At 43.5% G+C, this 12,771-nt stretch overlaps 1 protein-coding gene and 1 long non-coding RNA gene across 3 annotated transcripts in view; one reads left to right on the top strand and one right to left on the bottom strand.

Moving 5' to 3' along the window:
- Positions 1–12,771, top strand: part of LOC124183004 (protein prickle-like) — a 113,529-nt gene that overhangs the window by 33,009 nt on the left and 67,749 nt on the right. The window contains exon 1 of one of the 2 annotated variants that reach the window (XM_046570923.1): positions 578–2,138. The exons of the other annotated variant lie outside the window; for it this stretch is intronic. Within the exon in view, the coding sequence (XP_046426879.1) occupies positions 2,014–2,138 (125 nt within the window). The 5' untranslated portion in view covers positions 578–2,013. Of the gene's footprint in view, positions 1–577; positions 2,139–12,771 lie in introns of those variants that run through there. 2 annotated transcript variants of the gene reach the window in all.
- Positions 1–12,771, bottom strand: part of LOC124183010 — a 67,986-nt gene that overhangs the window by 8,722 nt on the left and 46,493 nt on the right. Inside the window, exons 3-4 of the long non-coding RNA XR_006870912.1 lie at positions 9,071–9,133; positions 8,671–8,969 (exon numbers count right to left, since the gene is read on the bottom strand). This is a non-coding gene — a long non-coding RNA (uncharacterized LOC124183010). The remainder of the gene's footprint in view (positions 1–8,670; positions 8,970–9,070; positions 9,134–12,771) is intronic.

Below are 12,771 nucleotides of genomic sequence, written 5' to 3' on the forward strand. Positions count from 1 at the left end.
GAGCAATGAATACCGGTTTTAGTATTTACCAACAGAATTGAAAAAAGGTAGGCTGATATTTCATCGCCGATACGAATTGATAGACTCACAATCAGCTGCTTGATTAAGTCGCGTGCAAAACACTTGAGATCTTTACCTTACGTACCTACAATGTTGTACCTACACTCAGAGATATTTTTAGTTCCGGTTACCGCTCAGTCCTCGACTATTTTCATTTTTTACCAAAATCGAAGAATATAGTTCTAGGTAGAAAATGAAAGTTAGTTTTATAGCTGTTACCGGAAAGTTTAGAATCCTTTACTATTCTTTCTCATTACGATCACTGTTGCAAATTTTTTTCAAAAACGACTTCAGATTCGAGTTCGCGAGTGTCAATTTTTTCCTCGATAGCAAAAATGCTTCCGCGTCCCGAATATTTATAATCTCGATCTATTTTAACCGGACTCTCGGCACTCAAACGACACAGACGCACACTCGCGGAGTTGTTCGATGGTATAGGTGTACCTACGTCCCTCCTCGTTGCTGCTATAGTAAACAGTGGTAGCAGGTTGTAAGAGTCGTGCCGCAGTCGAGTGGAGGAATCGACATAGCTGAGAGATCGGTTCTTTTGCTCAGTCAGTGTCGTCGACACGTTCGACCGAAACTTATAGCACCGGTCATCCGATCATCGTCATCTCGTGTACGTCTGCAAGTTACCGTAGAGCCGGTTGAAAGATTCCTCGAAACGTGCGTTGCGAGTTAAGCATTGGTTTCACATCGGTGTTGAAAGTTATTCGGTGATAAATAATTGTGATAGAGAAAAGCAAAATTTCTCCGTAAAACAAAAAACGCGAGTGTCTGTGTGATAATTAAGTCGGTGCAAAGTTTTTTTTAAGCAATTGTGTGCAACATACGTGGCGATTTAATTTGCAATGATACACGTCGATGCCGTTAATTTGTTGCATACTGTAACGGTGAAGTGAAAAGAATCGTTATCGATCGGATATAGAGGATTGTTTCTGTACAAGATTTCTAATCTCTCCGGCATATTGTTAATTACACAGACACACGCACAAACACACACACACGTGTAGAAGGGACCAGTCGATTAAATTTCAACCTTTTCGTGGCTGATCGATCGCGTGCGTATACCTTGTACACGGTGAGTTTAACGCGTGGGCGTGTTATACCGCTTAAAAGCATACTACGCGAAGTGAAGTGGAGAGTGAATAAATAGATATAAATAAAATAACAAGAAGAACATGAAAAACCTCTTAATTAACTCGGGGAGCTGCTTTACGAGCAGATAAGAAGATGTTTAAAAAATTCTATGAAAACACCGAGATATCTCAGATTTTATCCACCTCTCTTTCCGTCTCTTTAGACGTACTTTCATAAGCCTCGACAGTCGATCGGTACAAGGGCGGAAATCGTTAGTCTTCGAAAAACTTGGCGTGTAATTAAAACGAAACTGCGGCAGGATTAATTGCGTCATTCTTTAAAGGAAGGACCGAGTTTTTTTCTAAGCGAAGTTGTAATTCATCCGAGCCTTTTTCGACCGGGTATTGAAAACGAAGGTCGGCGCGATTCGAGCTGTCTGCAACGGCTGGAAGAGAGATCCGAGTCCGTGATCGGTGATTCGCCTTCGCGTCGCTGTTCCTGTGTATAAATAACGCTGCGCAGTTTGTCTCTTTTCCTCGGACGGCAAATCGCTGTGGATAATTTGATGCTCGGTGAGGTGGAAGGATAAACAAAGTGTCGAAAAATAATACAGTGAAAATGATAAATCCGATCACCGCAGTCGCCTCAATTGGATCGAGCGCCGAATTACTAATTTTTAAATTCAAGATTCGGAGTCACGGTGATCAGCCAAAGTGATTACGCGGTTGCGCAATCCTCGGGCGCAAAGTGCTGCTGCCGCAGGATGACGTAACGCAGATATTGATATAATAATACGCAAACCTTCTACACTGCTCGACGTGTAGGATATACACGCACGTTGCGACACTCCTTCACACAATAACTCAAGCAACGATGCAGGATACCGGTATAAAGCGGAGCAGGTCTTCAGGCTGGATCGGCAATCTCAGATCAAGGTCTCCGAATCTCACATTTTGCAGGTTGAGCAGAGCCTGGAGCAGTCTTGACCACGTTCACAGGTAGAGTTTAATTTTCACCAAGAAGCGACTCATGAAGCGAAAAATGTTACGCGCGTTGCAATTCATGGGAATTCGGGTTTAGTGTAAACTGGTCGAAAAAGCAGCCGGGACATCTCGGACCCAGTTATCCAGAGTAATTGAAATACCATTTTGGAGCGGTCTGCTGACGGGTGGTTTGAAATTCCAGTTATTACGGAGCATTACGGGATTAATAAACTGATTAACGCGGCCTGACCGGAGCTGCGGGCCTTTCTAACGCTGTCATGTGTTAAGTGCTCCGCGCTTTGATTCTATCGGGCAACACATGTATATTTCATATATTCCGGCCGGTTATTATACCGTTTGTATCCATCATTCTTGACCGCTCCGCGTCTGCTCTGACACAGCGATCCGCTCTCGGTGTTTCGAGGGTGATTTCTCAGGATAAAATTACGCCGCAACTTCGTCTAACGAGTCTAATCGTAGCTGGATTTAAGTAGCTCTTCTGCTCATTAGCGTATAAGAATTTCAATAACATTCCTATTTCGTGCTTCGTGTAATTAACAACTCGTAATGTGTTGACCGGTAAAATTCGACGCCATTTTCGTACCGATCATCTACAAACGAAGCACGATGATTCGTTATTTCGACGAACGGCATGGGAACGAAATTGATTACCCAGAGTGGAAATATCCGAATGATTTAACGCAGCGATGAAGTGTGAATATGAAACCACGGTGCGCGAGAACAAAACCAAAAAAAAAATCTACGAAAATGAGAAAATCAAATAAATCCTCAACACATATTATCTCATGATATAATCCCGCGATATTTGAAGAAACAATTCTAAATTCGGTCCGCGTTCCAGAGATTTGTTCTTCGTCATTAAACCGTGTGCCCTCTGCTTCTTTCACCGTTTTTGTTGTTTTTTCTTCCTCTCCTTTTTTTTTTTTTTTTTTTTATGCTTCCTTTCTTCAAAGCATCATCAATTCGTTTCCTCTCGAGAGTCCGACTGCAACGAAAGAGGATAGAAGAGAACAGCGTCTCCGACACCACTGAAATAGTTTCTTTCGCCACGGTATTTCTTGTACCGTGTTCCAAGATGTCTTTCAAGCTCCTTAATTTAACAGAACGTCCTAGCCGTCCTAAGGCGAGTTTCATAGAACAAGGAGATCAAAACATGCATCGAAGCCTCGTACGCTAGGCAACATTCCATTCAAAAAAAAAAAGAGACAATCCGAGCAGATTGAAAATATCTCAAGGTATATATAAGCTAGTGCTTTTTCGCGGTCTTTCATACGACAGGTTTATATCCAAGTGGATTAATGGGAAAGTGTGGTAAGTTCCGCTCCTGTTATCAGCTGTTGTTCCATATCTTTTCTTCTCGTTCTCTCCTCTTCTTCGCTGCATGTGTTGCCAGCGGTTACATGTACCGGAGAAAAAGAGAGAGAGAGAGTCCCAGTTTCATCGAGCTTGGTAATTCTCCTCAGGGAATTTTCGCAGCATGTTTTCTTGGTGTTATTCCTTTCTTGCTGAACGTAACGCGCTTCCTTTTGTCTCTACATCCAACACGGGAGATTTGAATTCTAGTCAAACGATAAGGCCGCTGCTATTCGCCGTGAGCTTATACCCGGTTGCCGATGCAGTCAGTGAACCCGCGGTGGTAACGCGGCAGACCGTCGACGTACAAACGTTTCTTAGGGGCGTGTATCTGTACTGCGGGATTCTACGTATCCGTAATACGTATGTACAAATGCATACACACGTACGGAGTACGCATGGTACAGCTGCTGTTGCGTCGCGAACTCGCGATTCCTCGAGGAGAGGAGAAGGAAAGAAAGAAAGAAAGAAAGAAAGAGAGAAAGAGAGAGAGAGAGAGAGAGGCCGGATCCTTAAGTCAGTTAATACTGGCGCGTTATAGCCTGCCGCAAGAAATATGCCTGTGTCTTATATTGCCGTGTCTTGGACCCAGCGTTTACCCTTCAAACTCTCTTTGTAATAACTTCGAGCTTACGGCTTGTTCCCGTTGCAGTTATTAGCTACCCTGCCATGTAACGTCCGCACCTTGTACGCTTCACCGATGACAGTGATCAACGGCTACCGCACTGAAAACGCGTTGTCTTTATCGAAATTAGACGTGTTTTAACGGTTTTATACAAATCCAACACGACGTCCACTTTACGAAACCTTATGGAACAGAGGACGTTAGGTATCGACGATCTGATTCCTCGACATTCCATTTCGTTCGTTGGTTGTGTAAAGATCGAAATAAAAAGAGAGTCATACGTCGGTTGATAACCTAATAATCGATAGACGTTTGAAACTTTGAAACTGATTTACCACTTTTGCATTACTCCAATTTCGATTGAATGTTTCAGACTCTTATCGAATCTAAGACACCACGAGTTTCCAGAATCAGGAGAAACATGACGAAACTTTTAAAAAGTAGTATTTCAATTCGGTAAATCCAAATGCAATCAATCTCGACATTTGATGATTCAGCACCTATTCCAAAACTGGTGAGTGAAGTAATGGTGCTATGATAGACCAAACAACTGAACAATTCCCAGTAGAGTGTATAACACGTGGGTGCAGCCGGCGTTTCAACTTCCAAAATTAATTACCTCGCGCATTCGACTCGTTACTTAAACACACAAAGGCAAACACAAGCACATACGAGAATTTCAATTCAGAGTTGGCTTCTTAGTTGACGTACACGTAGGTACGAATTGATCGAAGAGGAGAGAGAATCGTTTCGTTTCTAATATGTGGAACACGGTATCGCATTACGCTCAATTGTTTTCTGCCACGGTTGTAATCGAGGCCATTGGTGCCACACGTGTTTCCGTTTACTTGTGTGTACATGACACCCATAACGCAAAGTGTTCCCAGCCTCCGACCCTCTTCAGCCTCCAGTCAAATAACAAAAGTATAGGGTGTCGAATTTCTCTTACGGTACGGAATGCCACGGACTATTTTACTCCGAGTATCATGTGTAGATGTATATATAGATACACTACACGGTGCACCATGCGGAGCTCTTGGGATTAGAAATCGTACACCTCGGTCATGCTTCAGGCTTATAAAGCGAGTCTTATACCGACTTATTTCAAACTATATCGATCATTTGGTTTGCAAGGCTAAAAATTCACAAAATACTGTTCTCTCGGCGATCAAGATGCTGTATAGGTGACGTATACGCGTCGGAAATAATAAACAGCCACACGACATTTTTTTCTACTTATTGGAGGTTGTAGACCGAATGTCAATACAAACAAGCCACTTGTTTGTGAGGTAAAGACGACGAGAAGTTCACAGCTTCAAGTTAGTTCGAGAAGAGACGGTAAAGACTGTGTATAAACACACTCCCGCGGCTACGCGTTGCAAAATTGTTGCAAATCGCAAAATCTCATTTATTGAAAATAAACAAAGAATTGAGACCTGAGAAAAGAAACGAAAACCGAGAATGGTGGTGGTGTTTTTTTTTTTTTTTTGCGAGAAATGACAATCTTGAAAAACGTTCTTTAAATGGCGTTTAAGGGTTGTTGGCAACAGCCGACACCCTGTAGTTTATGGTTTTATAGCCGAACGTGGTAAAGTTTATGGGGAGAAAAGCGCGGTGTTGGAGTTAGTGAGAAAGGTGTTCGCATTGAAAAGATCAGGTGAATACCCTGCACCGGTAGCAGGCGTCAAGTAGTCGCGTCGAGGGGCACTTTACGATATAAATGGGTTTAATAAAAGCCAGATTTTTCCGCACGTTGTATAACCGAGTCGAGTAACGGAGAAGAAAATGACAGGGAAATCCACTCGACTTAAACTTTTCCCGAGCACTTTACTTAGCCTCCGCTGCTCCGATCCACACCCTCATTTTTCACCCCGGGGGTGCGGTTATAATGATCATTTGGTGGCGCGCAGCGCCGAACCGCGTCGCCCTCGAAGACCTTCGACCCCTGATCGCCCAGGATTAATTCTGAAATTTTAAAACATCCACGTCCGCTCATCGACCTTCTCTGAGTCCTTGACGCCGGAGCAGCTCGACTGGCGGTTACTACAAGGTGCACTGACTGCACGCAGCTAATCTCGTGAAGGTGTGCGTCAAAACAAGAGTACCAGCTTCCTTCGATAAATGAGAACAGGATCAGCGACCTCTGGCATCGCGGATCTCCGTCAGAGGTTCAGTAGTGTAGTAGTAGAAGTAGAAGTAGAAGAAGAAGAAGAAGAAGAAGAAAAAGAAGAAGAAGAAGAAGCTTCACCGCCACTTTGGAAGTCCGTGAAAGCCTGGGAGTACGATCCATGAATTGAACGATGTTCGTGATTGCATGGAAGTTACGGACCCTGGTCGATCATAAATGGACGTTTACGAGGAGGTCTAAGTCTAAGTAGAATGGGTCCCTCGTTGGTAAAAATTGTATAATCGCGGACCGACTTCTCCGCGTTCTTGTAAAATTCATTTTTCCCCGTAAAGCTTTGGCGTGCCCGCGTAGTTATCTCAAAGCGGTTATGGCGCATGGTGTACCAAGCTACCATATACACCGGCCGTACGACGTCACTGAACGAATCGTCGTACGTACGTACACGCAGTAGGCAGGCATTTCGGTGGAGAGTATGTGAATGGCATAAGAGCATAAGGAGGAGAAGAAGGAAGAGGGCCGAGGACGAAGGCGGAGGGACAGGGACAGGCATGCGGCCTCAAGCTATGCTGGTTATGTGGTCAGTGGTTCTCTCTCGGTGGCTACCAGGATTTGGTACCTTCTCACCAAATTAACGCACCACGAGCACCATCCGATGACCCTGTTTCCAGCTTTCGCCAGATTCGAGGGACCGGCACATTCCGCTCCTCTTTGATCCTGATCATTAATGCTCCACGTGAATACCCGAAAACCTGCCTCACCGCAGGAATCCGAAATATTTCAAAAGGGACACGTCGTCCGGAGAACTTGTAGACTTATTTTCGAGTACCTTGCCATCTGGACATCGATTATTATCATACCGTTGTACGATGTACACACCTGCCGACTGGAAGTGCATTTAAAGCCGTTGTAGAACGAGACTTCGCTTCAACAAAGTATCGGCTCATTGTCATTTGCCACAAGCACGACCTCACCAACGATTCGTGTACTTCCATACACGTTTCTTCAATGAATTTAAATGCAATTCTGAACCTGCAGTGTTATTACAGTGCCATAAACTACCTTTAAATCATCCGGTCATTCGCGCTATGTTTTCCGACAATCTTGGCCACATCGTCCGAGTGATGTGACATTGCGCATACGCTACTACAGCCACGGACCCTGTACAATTATCGCGTACGCCGGGCAATGGGCCTCGGGCATTAACTGTACGGTTGGTATTTAAACGACGTGATAAAAACGGCAGTAGGCAGCTCGTACAAGTCAAGTCCCGCATCATGTGAGATACATTGATAGGCAACAGTCGGCGCGCAGCTTGCGATAACCTCTTCAGGATACGCGTTGGTAGTCGCTGTAGGTGAGTAGGATGCTCGCAGTGTTCAGGTCCCATCGAATTACCGTTGATTGATATATACGCCGTTAATAAACCAGACCCATACACGTATGCCTGTAATGCGGGCACTCGGTCCAATCTTGAGTTATCGGATTAGCGGTAATAGCCGACGTTGGATGCAGGCCGACGCGATTAGCGCCCAATTCGAGTCCCAGGAACACCATCGAGTAAGTCCGTAGATCCTTCCGTACCTCGTACGATTATCAGCGGGCAGTCGATTCAATTAGTCCAAACGATATCACGTGCAGTTGGTTTATTCGTGACACCGCAGTGAGGCCGGGATGACTACGCGATATTTCGAACCTCTCACGCACCACTCGATTAGAAAGGTGAGGGCCGTTTTTACCTACACGGCGGTAACGATAGTCTACGACCGGAGGCTCGTTTCGAATCTCCGATATGGCGCAAATGGCACGAGAGCAAAAGCTGCGCCTTGCACTTGTAACGGAGCTTGAAGATGAACAATAAAGAGCCTGAAGCGGGTGCATTTGCGAATGCGGTTTACGTCAGCTCGCTCCTATACGTTATAAACAATCGCTTGTTTTAACATCGGTATGAATCATTTCCTCGAAGTAAAATGTCGGCATGCACCTTCGGTACGAGAACGTGGACGCCTCTAACTACGGACTTCCTTATTGAGGAATGAACTGAAACGTTATCGTACACTTCGGAGACTGACTTTCTATTCGGTTCTGTGCTTTCTTTTTTTTTTTTAATATTTATTTATACTTTTTTTTTGCAGGGTTTATACGTGATAACGGTATGGATAATGATTGGATTAGTTGGTTAGCTAGCTAACGTTCCACGGAGTGACGAATGTCGGTCGGTTTGTATGTGTAAAAACGTGAACCGCATTCGCATAACGCGGGGAGAATTTATGGGGGTGAGTGATTTCGCACAGTGTTATATTGATCCGCGGGTTTTCGTATATAACACAACTTCGCCTCACGCAGTGTGAGAGATATATATATATTTTTTTCTCTTTTTCTCTCTTCTCCTCCTTTTTCTTACGGGTATTTCTGCGGGTTACCTTAGAGCAGACAGAAGAGAAGAGAGGAAGAAGAAAGTGAGTTTGCCACGGTGCGCCCCGCTGCCTTCGGGATAAGTTTGTTAGCTCTTCCACCAGACGACGACGACGACGACGACGACTCTTCGAGGAGGGATGGATGGAGGGTCCTTCGGATACGCCAGAAATCCCCCAGAGGCTTCCAACTTCCCCCGGAGAAAGGTGTCAAAGCAAATACTACTCTCCTCGCTTCGATGCAAACATCTCGGTATATATCACGACCTGATATTACTGTCTCAATCCGAAACTCCGTCGTTGTATTACTACGTCGGAGTATTGTCGCGAAAATAGTAACTTCGAATTTTAAAAAGGATAAGAGGAAAAATACACATGATTTTTATTTTATATATGAATCATATTATACCTTTTTGATGGTCCCCTTGTTTCAGCTCGTCCGTCATCGACAATCGTCGATAGTTATGCGGATCTGAAAAAATTACAATTTTTTTTTATAAAATGACGCAGTTATCGTTAAGTTTTCATGTTAAATTTGAGTCTGGATGCTTGGTGACTCTTCGGAAAAAAAGCTTTTGACGTACGCAGAAACAGGAGGGGGGGTTCACAGTAAAAGTGTTTTTTCTTCTACTCTCACATAATTTTTCGAACAATGTTTAAACAGGTTTGTTAAAAAAAAAAATTTTGCTTACCGAAATTCCATCTCGGTATTCATTGAACACACAATCCTTTAATCTGTTATACTAAGACAAAGACCCTTGAAGTTGAAAAAATACAAACCTTCAAATTAACGCTTTGTAATGTCAACCGATTCGCTTTTGTGGAACTGGCATCGACTAGTTATCGGTAATAAATAAACTGACATAAATTTCTGATATTCCAAAATATGATGATGGGTTTAGTGATTCACGATCAATAAAATCACGGTATCTTTCCCCTCCAAATTATTAAAAATCCACTGACTGAGGATGTTCGTTTAATTCATCAATGCTCTGCTTACAATACGAACGATCGTTATCAACCTTCGTTAAATTCTCGTCAAGACTATGAGCTAAAGTAAGGAAAACACAATCTAGTTAACGCGTTAACGAAACAGTCGTATTTCTATTACGCAGAAAAACAAAAAAAAATGCTAATTTTACGTCACGATAAACTGCTCTTGAGCAAGAATCGCAGAAGTGAGCGTTACAATAATACGATCCACTCTACGAAGAGATACATACGTAATAAGCGTATACATGCACGGTGTATCAACCTTGCAAAAATTCAAAACTCTACCACAACTCAACCAAGAAAATACGGGAATTTTGTTAAAAGCTTTAACCGTACTTTAAATTGCTTCAATTTTCCTCTAGGCAATCGTATATTCTTCCTCTACCAGCTAGTCATTAAACCAAAGCCCAGTGCATTATACGGACACGCGTATTTCCCTTTTCACTGGAACGACGATTATAATCGCGCAAACATGCGGAATATACGCCGATCTTTCCACATCGTTAATCGTTTCATCCTGCCAATTCGATCCGAATCAAAACCGATTTGACGCCGGTCGTAGTTTCATTCCGGTTTTGCAATTTCTCTTTTCGGAAATTATACCGGAAATTTCACCCTCCTCATTTTCTTTTTTTTTTTTTTTTTTTTTTTTATAACCCTCGAAACGCGGAAGTACAGCGTGACGTTTTTGCGGTAGGGAACGCGAGATGTTTCAGACACCCTCGAAAACGATTCGAACTATAGACGAGGAGAGCCGCCTTTCATCCCCGACACCCCGCGACGCAGGACCTCGAAGAGTTTCGAATTGAGCAGTGCAACGTGTTCCTCCCCCTTCGCCTATATATAAGGTGAAAAATTACACCCCAACTTATTAAACGAAAAAGTTGAGAACGGCGTTTGATATATTACCAGAAATTTCTTCACTGCAGGGCAGGGGGTTAAAAACTCGGCGGAATTTCTTTCGTATTACTATATGTTATTATTATTATTATTATATTATATTGTCGTATTACCGGGCATTTATCACTGGGTACATTTTGGCACCGCGCGTCTCGGAAGGAATTTTTCAAGAACAATTCGTCAATGTGAAAAACAGCCCTCGTTATTTAGGCATTACTCAAACTCGCCGAGCTGTTGTACCCCTACTTTTGAACTGTTGAAATTTATCTTCCAGTGATACGGAAATTCGATAAAATTAATGTAAACTTCGCAGTATTGAATGGAAAATTTTCAAGCACGGAATATTATATTTTTGATCCCGATTGTTACCGGACAGAATTTGAAATGTCATTTCCAGGATGAACGAATATCGGTTTGCTGAAGTATAGTGAAATATTTTCATCCCGTACGGAGATCAATTTTCATTAGCGGATAAATTTACCCTCTTGAAAAATTCAGCTCAATCCTCAACGACCGCGGATAATGGTAACGAACGACAGTCGCGTTATTTTCGTATGCATAAAGTAAATAGCGGTGAGCTTTGGAAAGTTCGATTTATAGGGGGGGCGGAGGGAGAGGTGAGCTTAAGATAAGCATTGGCTTCAACGCGGTACTTTAGGGAGCTTTCAAGACAAAGGGATATCTTACCAGATCCAGTGGTGCAAGCCCGAGAAACGCTCGTCGAATTCCGAACCGGTGAGAATCGAGGGACAAACTTGAAATCCGTCAGAAGCTACGCCAGTGATACTTTATCGTTGGGGATTTCGACGATTCTGTAGAGGCGGTGGAAATCCTGGGCGAGATTCAAACCAGGGGGATGGGTTTCCACTCTAAGGATGTACCAGAAAGAGGAGGACCCAAAAGATTCACCAGAATTTCGTCTGCTCAGCGGGAAATTCCCACCCTCGTTTTTTCCTTACCCTGTTTACCTCTGGATTGTTTTCCAGATTGATTCGTCCGCTGGTGGAATTTTTCCCGAATTTTCAATTCGCCGAGGAAACATAACAACGCCAATTTTACCGAACTCTAAAACACCCGTCTGTGATAAGGCGATTCTAATGTACGAGATCAAACTGTAAATAGCTCGGGCACAGTCGCTGAACAGCCCACCATTTATGGGATGTAAGCCTCGTATAGCGTCGACGTAACTTGGTATAAGCTTCGTATGATGGCCCATCCATGGGGGATCAGCCTGCATAATGTTCCGTGGAACACTGCTGGCTGATAACTCACTCCGCGATCTCGGAAAACTTTTCTTTCCTCGCCTTCTTTCCTTTCCTTGTCTTTTCGCACGTCGAAAGTATCCGTTACCCAGGTAACATGCCCAGACATTTGAAAGCTTGAGGGATCCGGATCTTTACGGATCTAATGCAGTACCGATCATCTCACGATAGTACAAGCTTCGCATCGATTCCGAATTATCTTCAAGGATGAATCGGCTCCGTCCGTTTGAATAAAAAGTTGGGACGAGGGATGAAACTGTTTAAAAAATCTTCGTCGACATTATTTGCGACAACGATGGTGATTTGGAAAGAAACAACATCCCCCATACCTGTTTGATTGAAATGGAGCCGAGCAAATTGGAATGAAACGAGATAAGATATCAACAACTTGAAAATGATTAAACGCCGAAGGTTTTTTGAACTGTTTTTCCTTTTTCATTTTTAGTTTAGACAATCAGGTTCATCCGTTCGCTAACAAGTCTGAAAACCTGAATATATGTATACATCCGTTTTCTTCTCAAGTGAAAACGGCGATGCTTAATTGAGCCTTCTTTGAGAGCTGAGGGGAGGACGGAGGACGTCTTAATTTTTGAAGGGAGAAAAAAACGTTTATCGAATGTCTTAATTCCGGTGATAAAAAACCCGGGGAACAATGAGTGGAGCCTGGCAGTTTGTTGAGCTTGGAAAGTAGCGTTCGGTTATATCCCAAGGATGAGAATGGGGATGAAACGGCTGCCCGAGTCCTTGTGAAAACGGAGTCCTCTGCCCCTCCTCAGAGGGAGCTGTTATTTTCCGATATAGTTTTCCAAGCACGAAGTTCGCCGGGACATTGAAATTCAGGTCGTATTTCGCTTTCCATTTCTATCCTGTCCTATCGGATTCCCTCATTCTACGAGCATTCGCCGTCTAACTCACCCTTTGAAGGTGCGCTCGGTTTTAATCCTGAATCCTGGTG

The sequence above is a fragment of the Neodiprion fabricii genome, chromosome 5, assembly GCF_021155785.1.
Source record: "Neodiprion fabricii isolate iyNeoFabr1 chromosome 5, iyNeoFabr1.1, whole genome shotgun sequence".
Taxonomy (NCBI): Eukaryota; Metazoa; Arthropoda; class Insecta; order Hymenoptera; family Diprionidae; genus Neodiprion; species Neodiprion fabricii.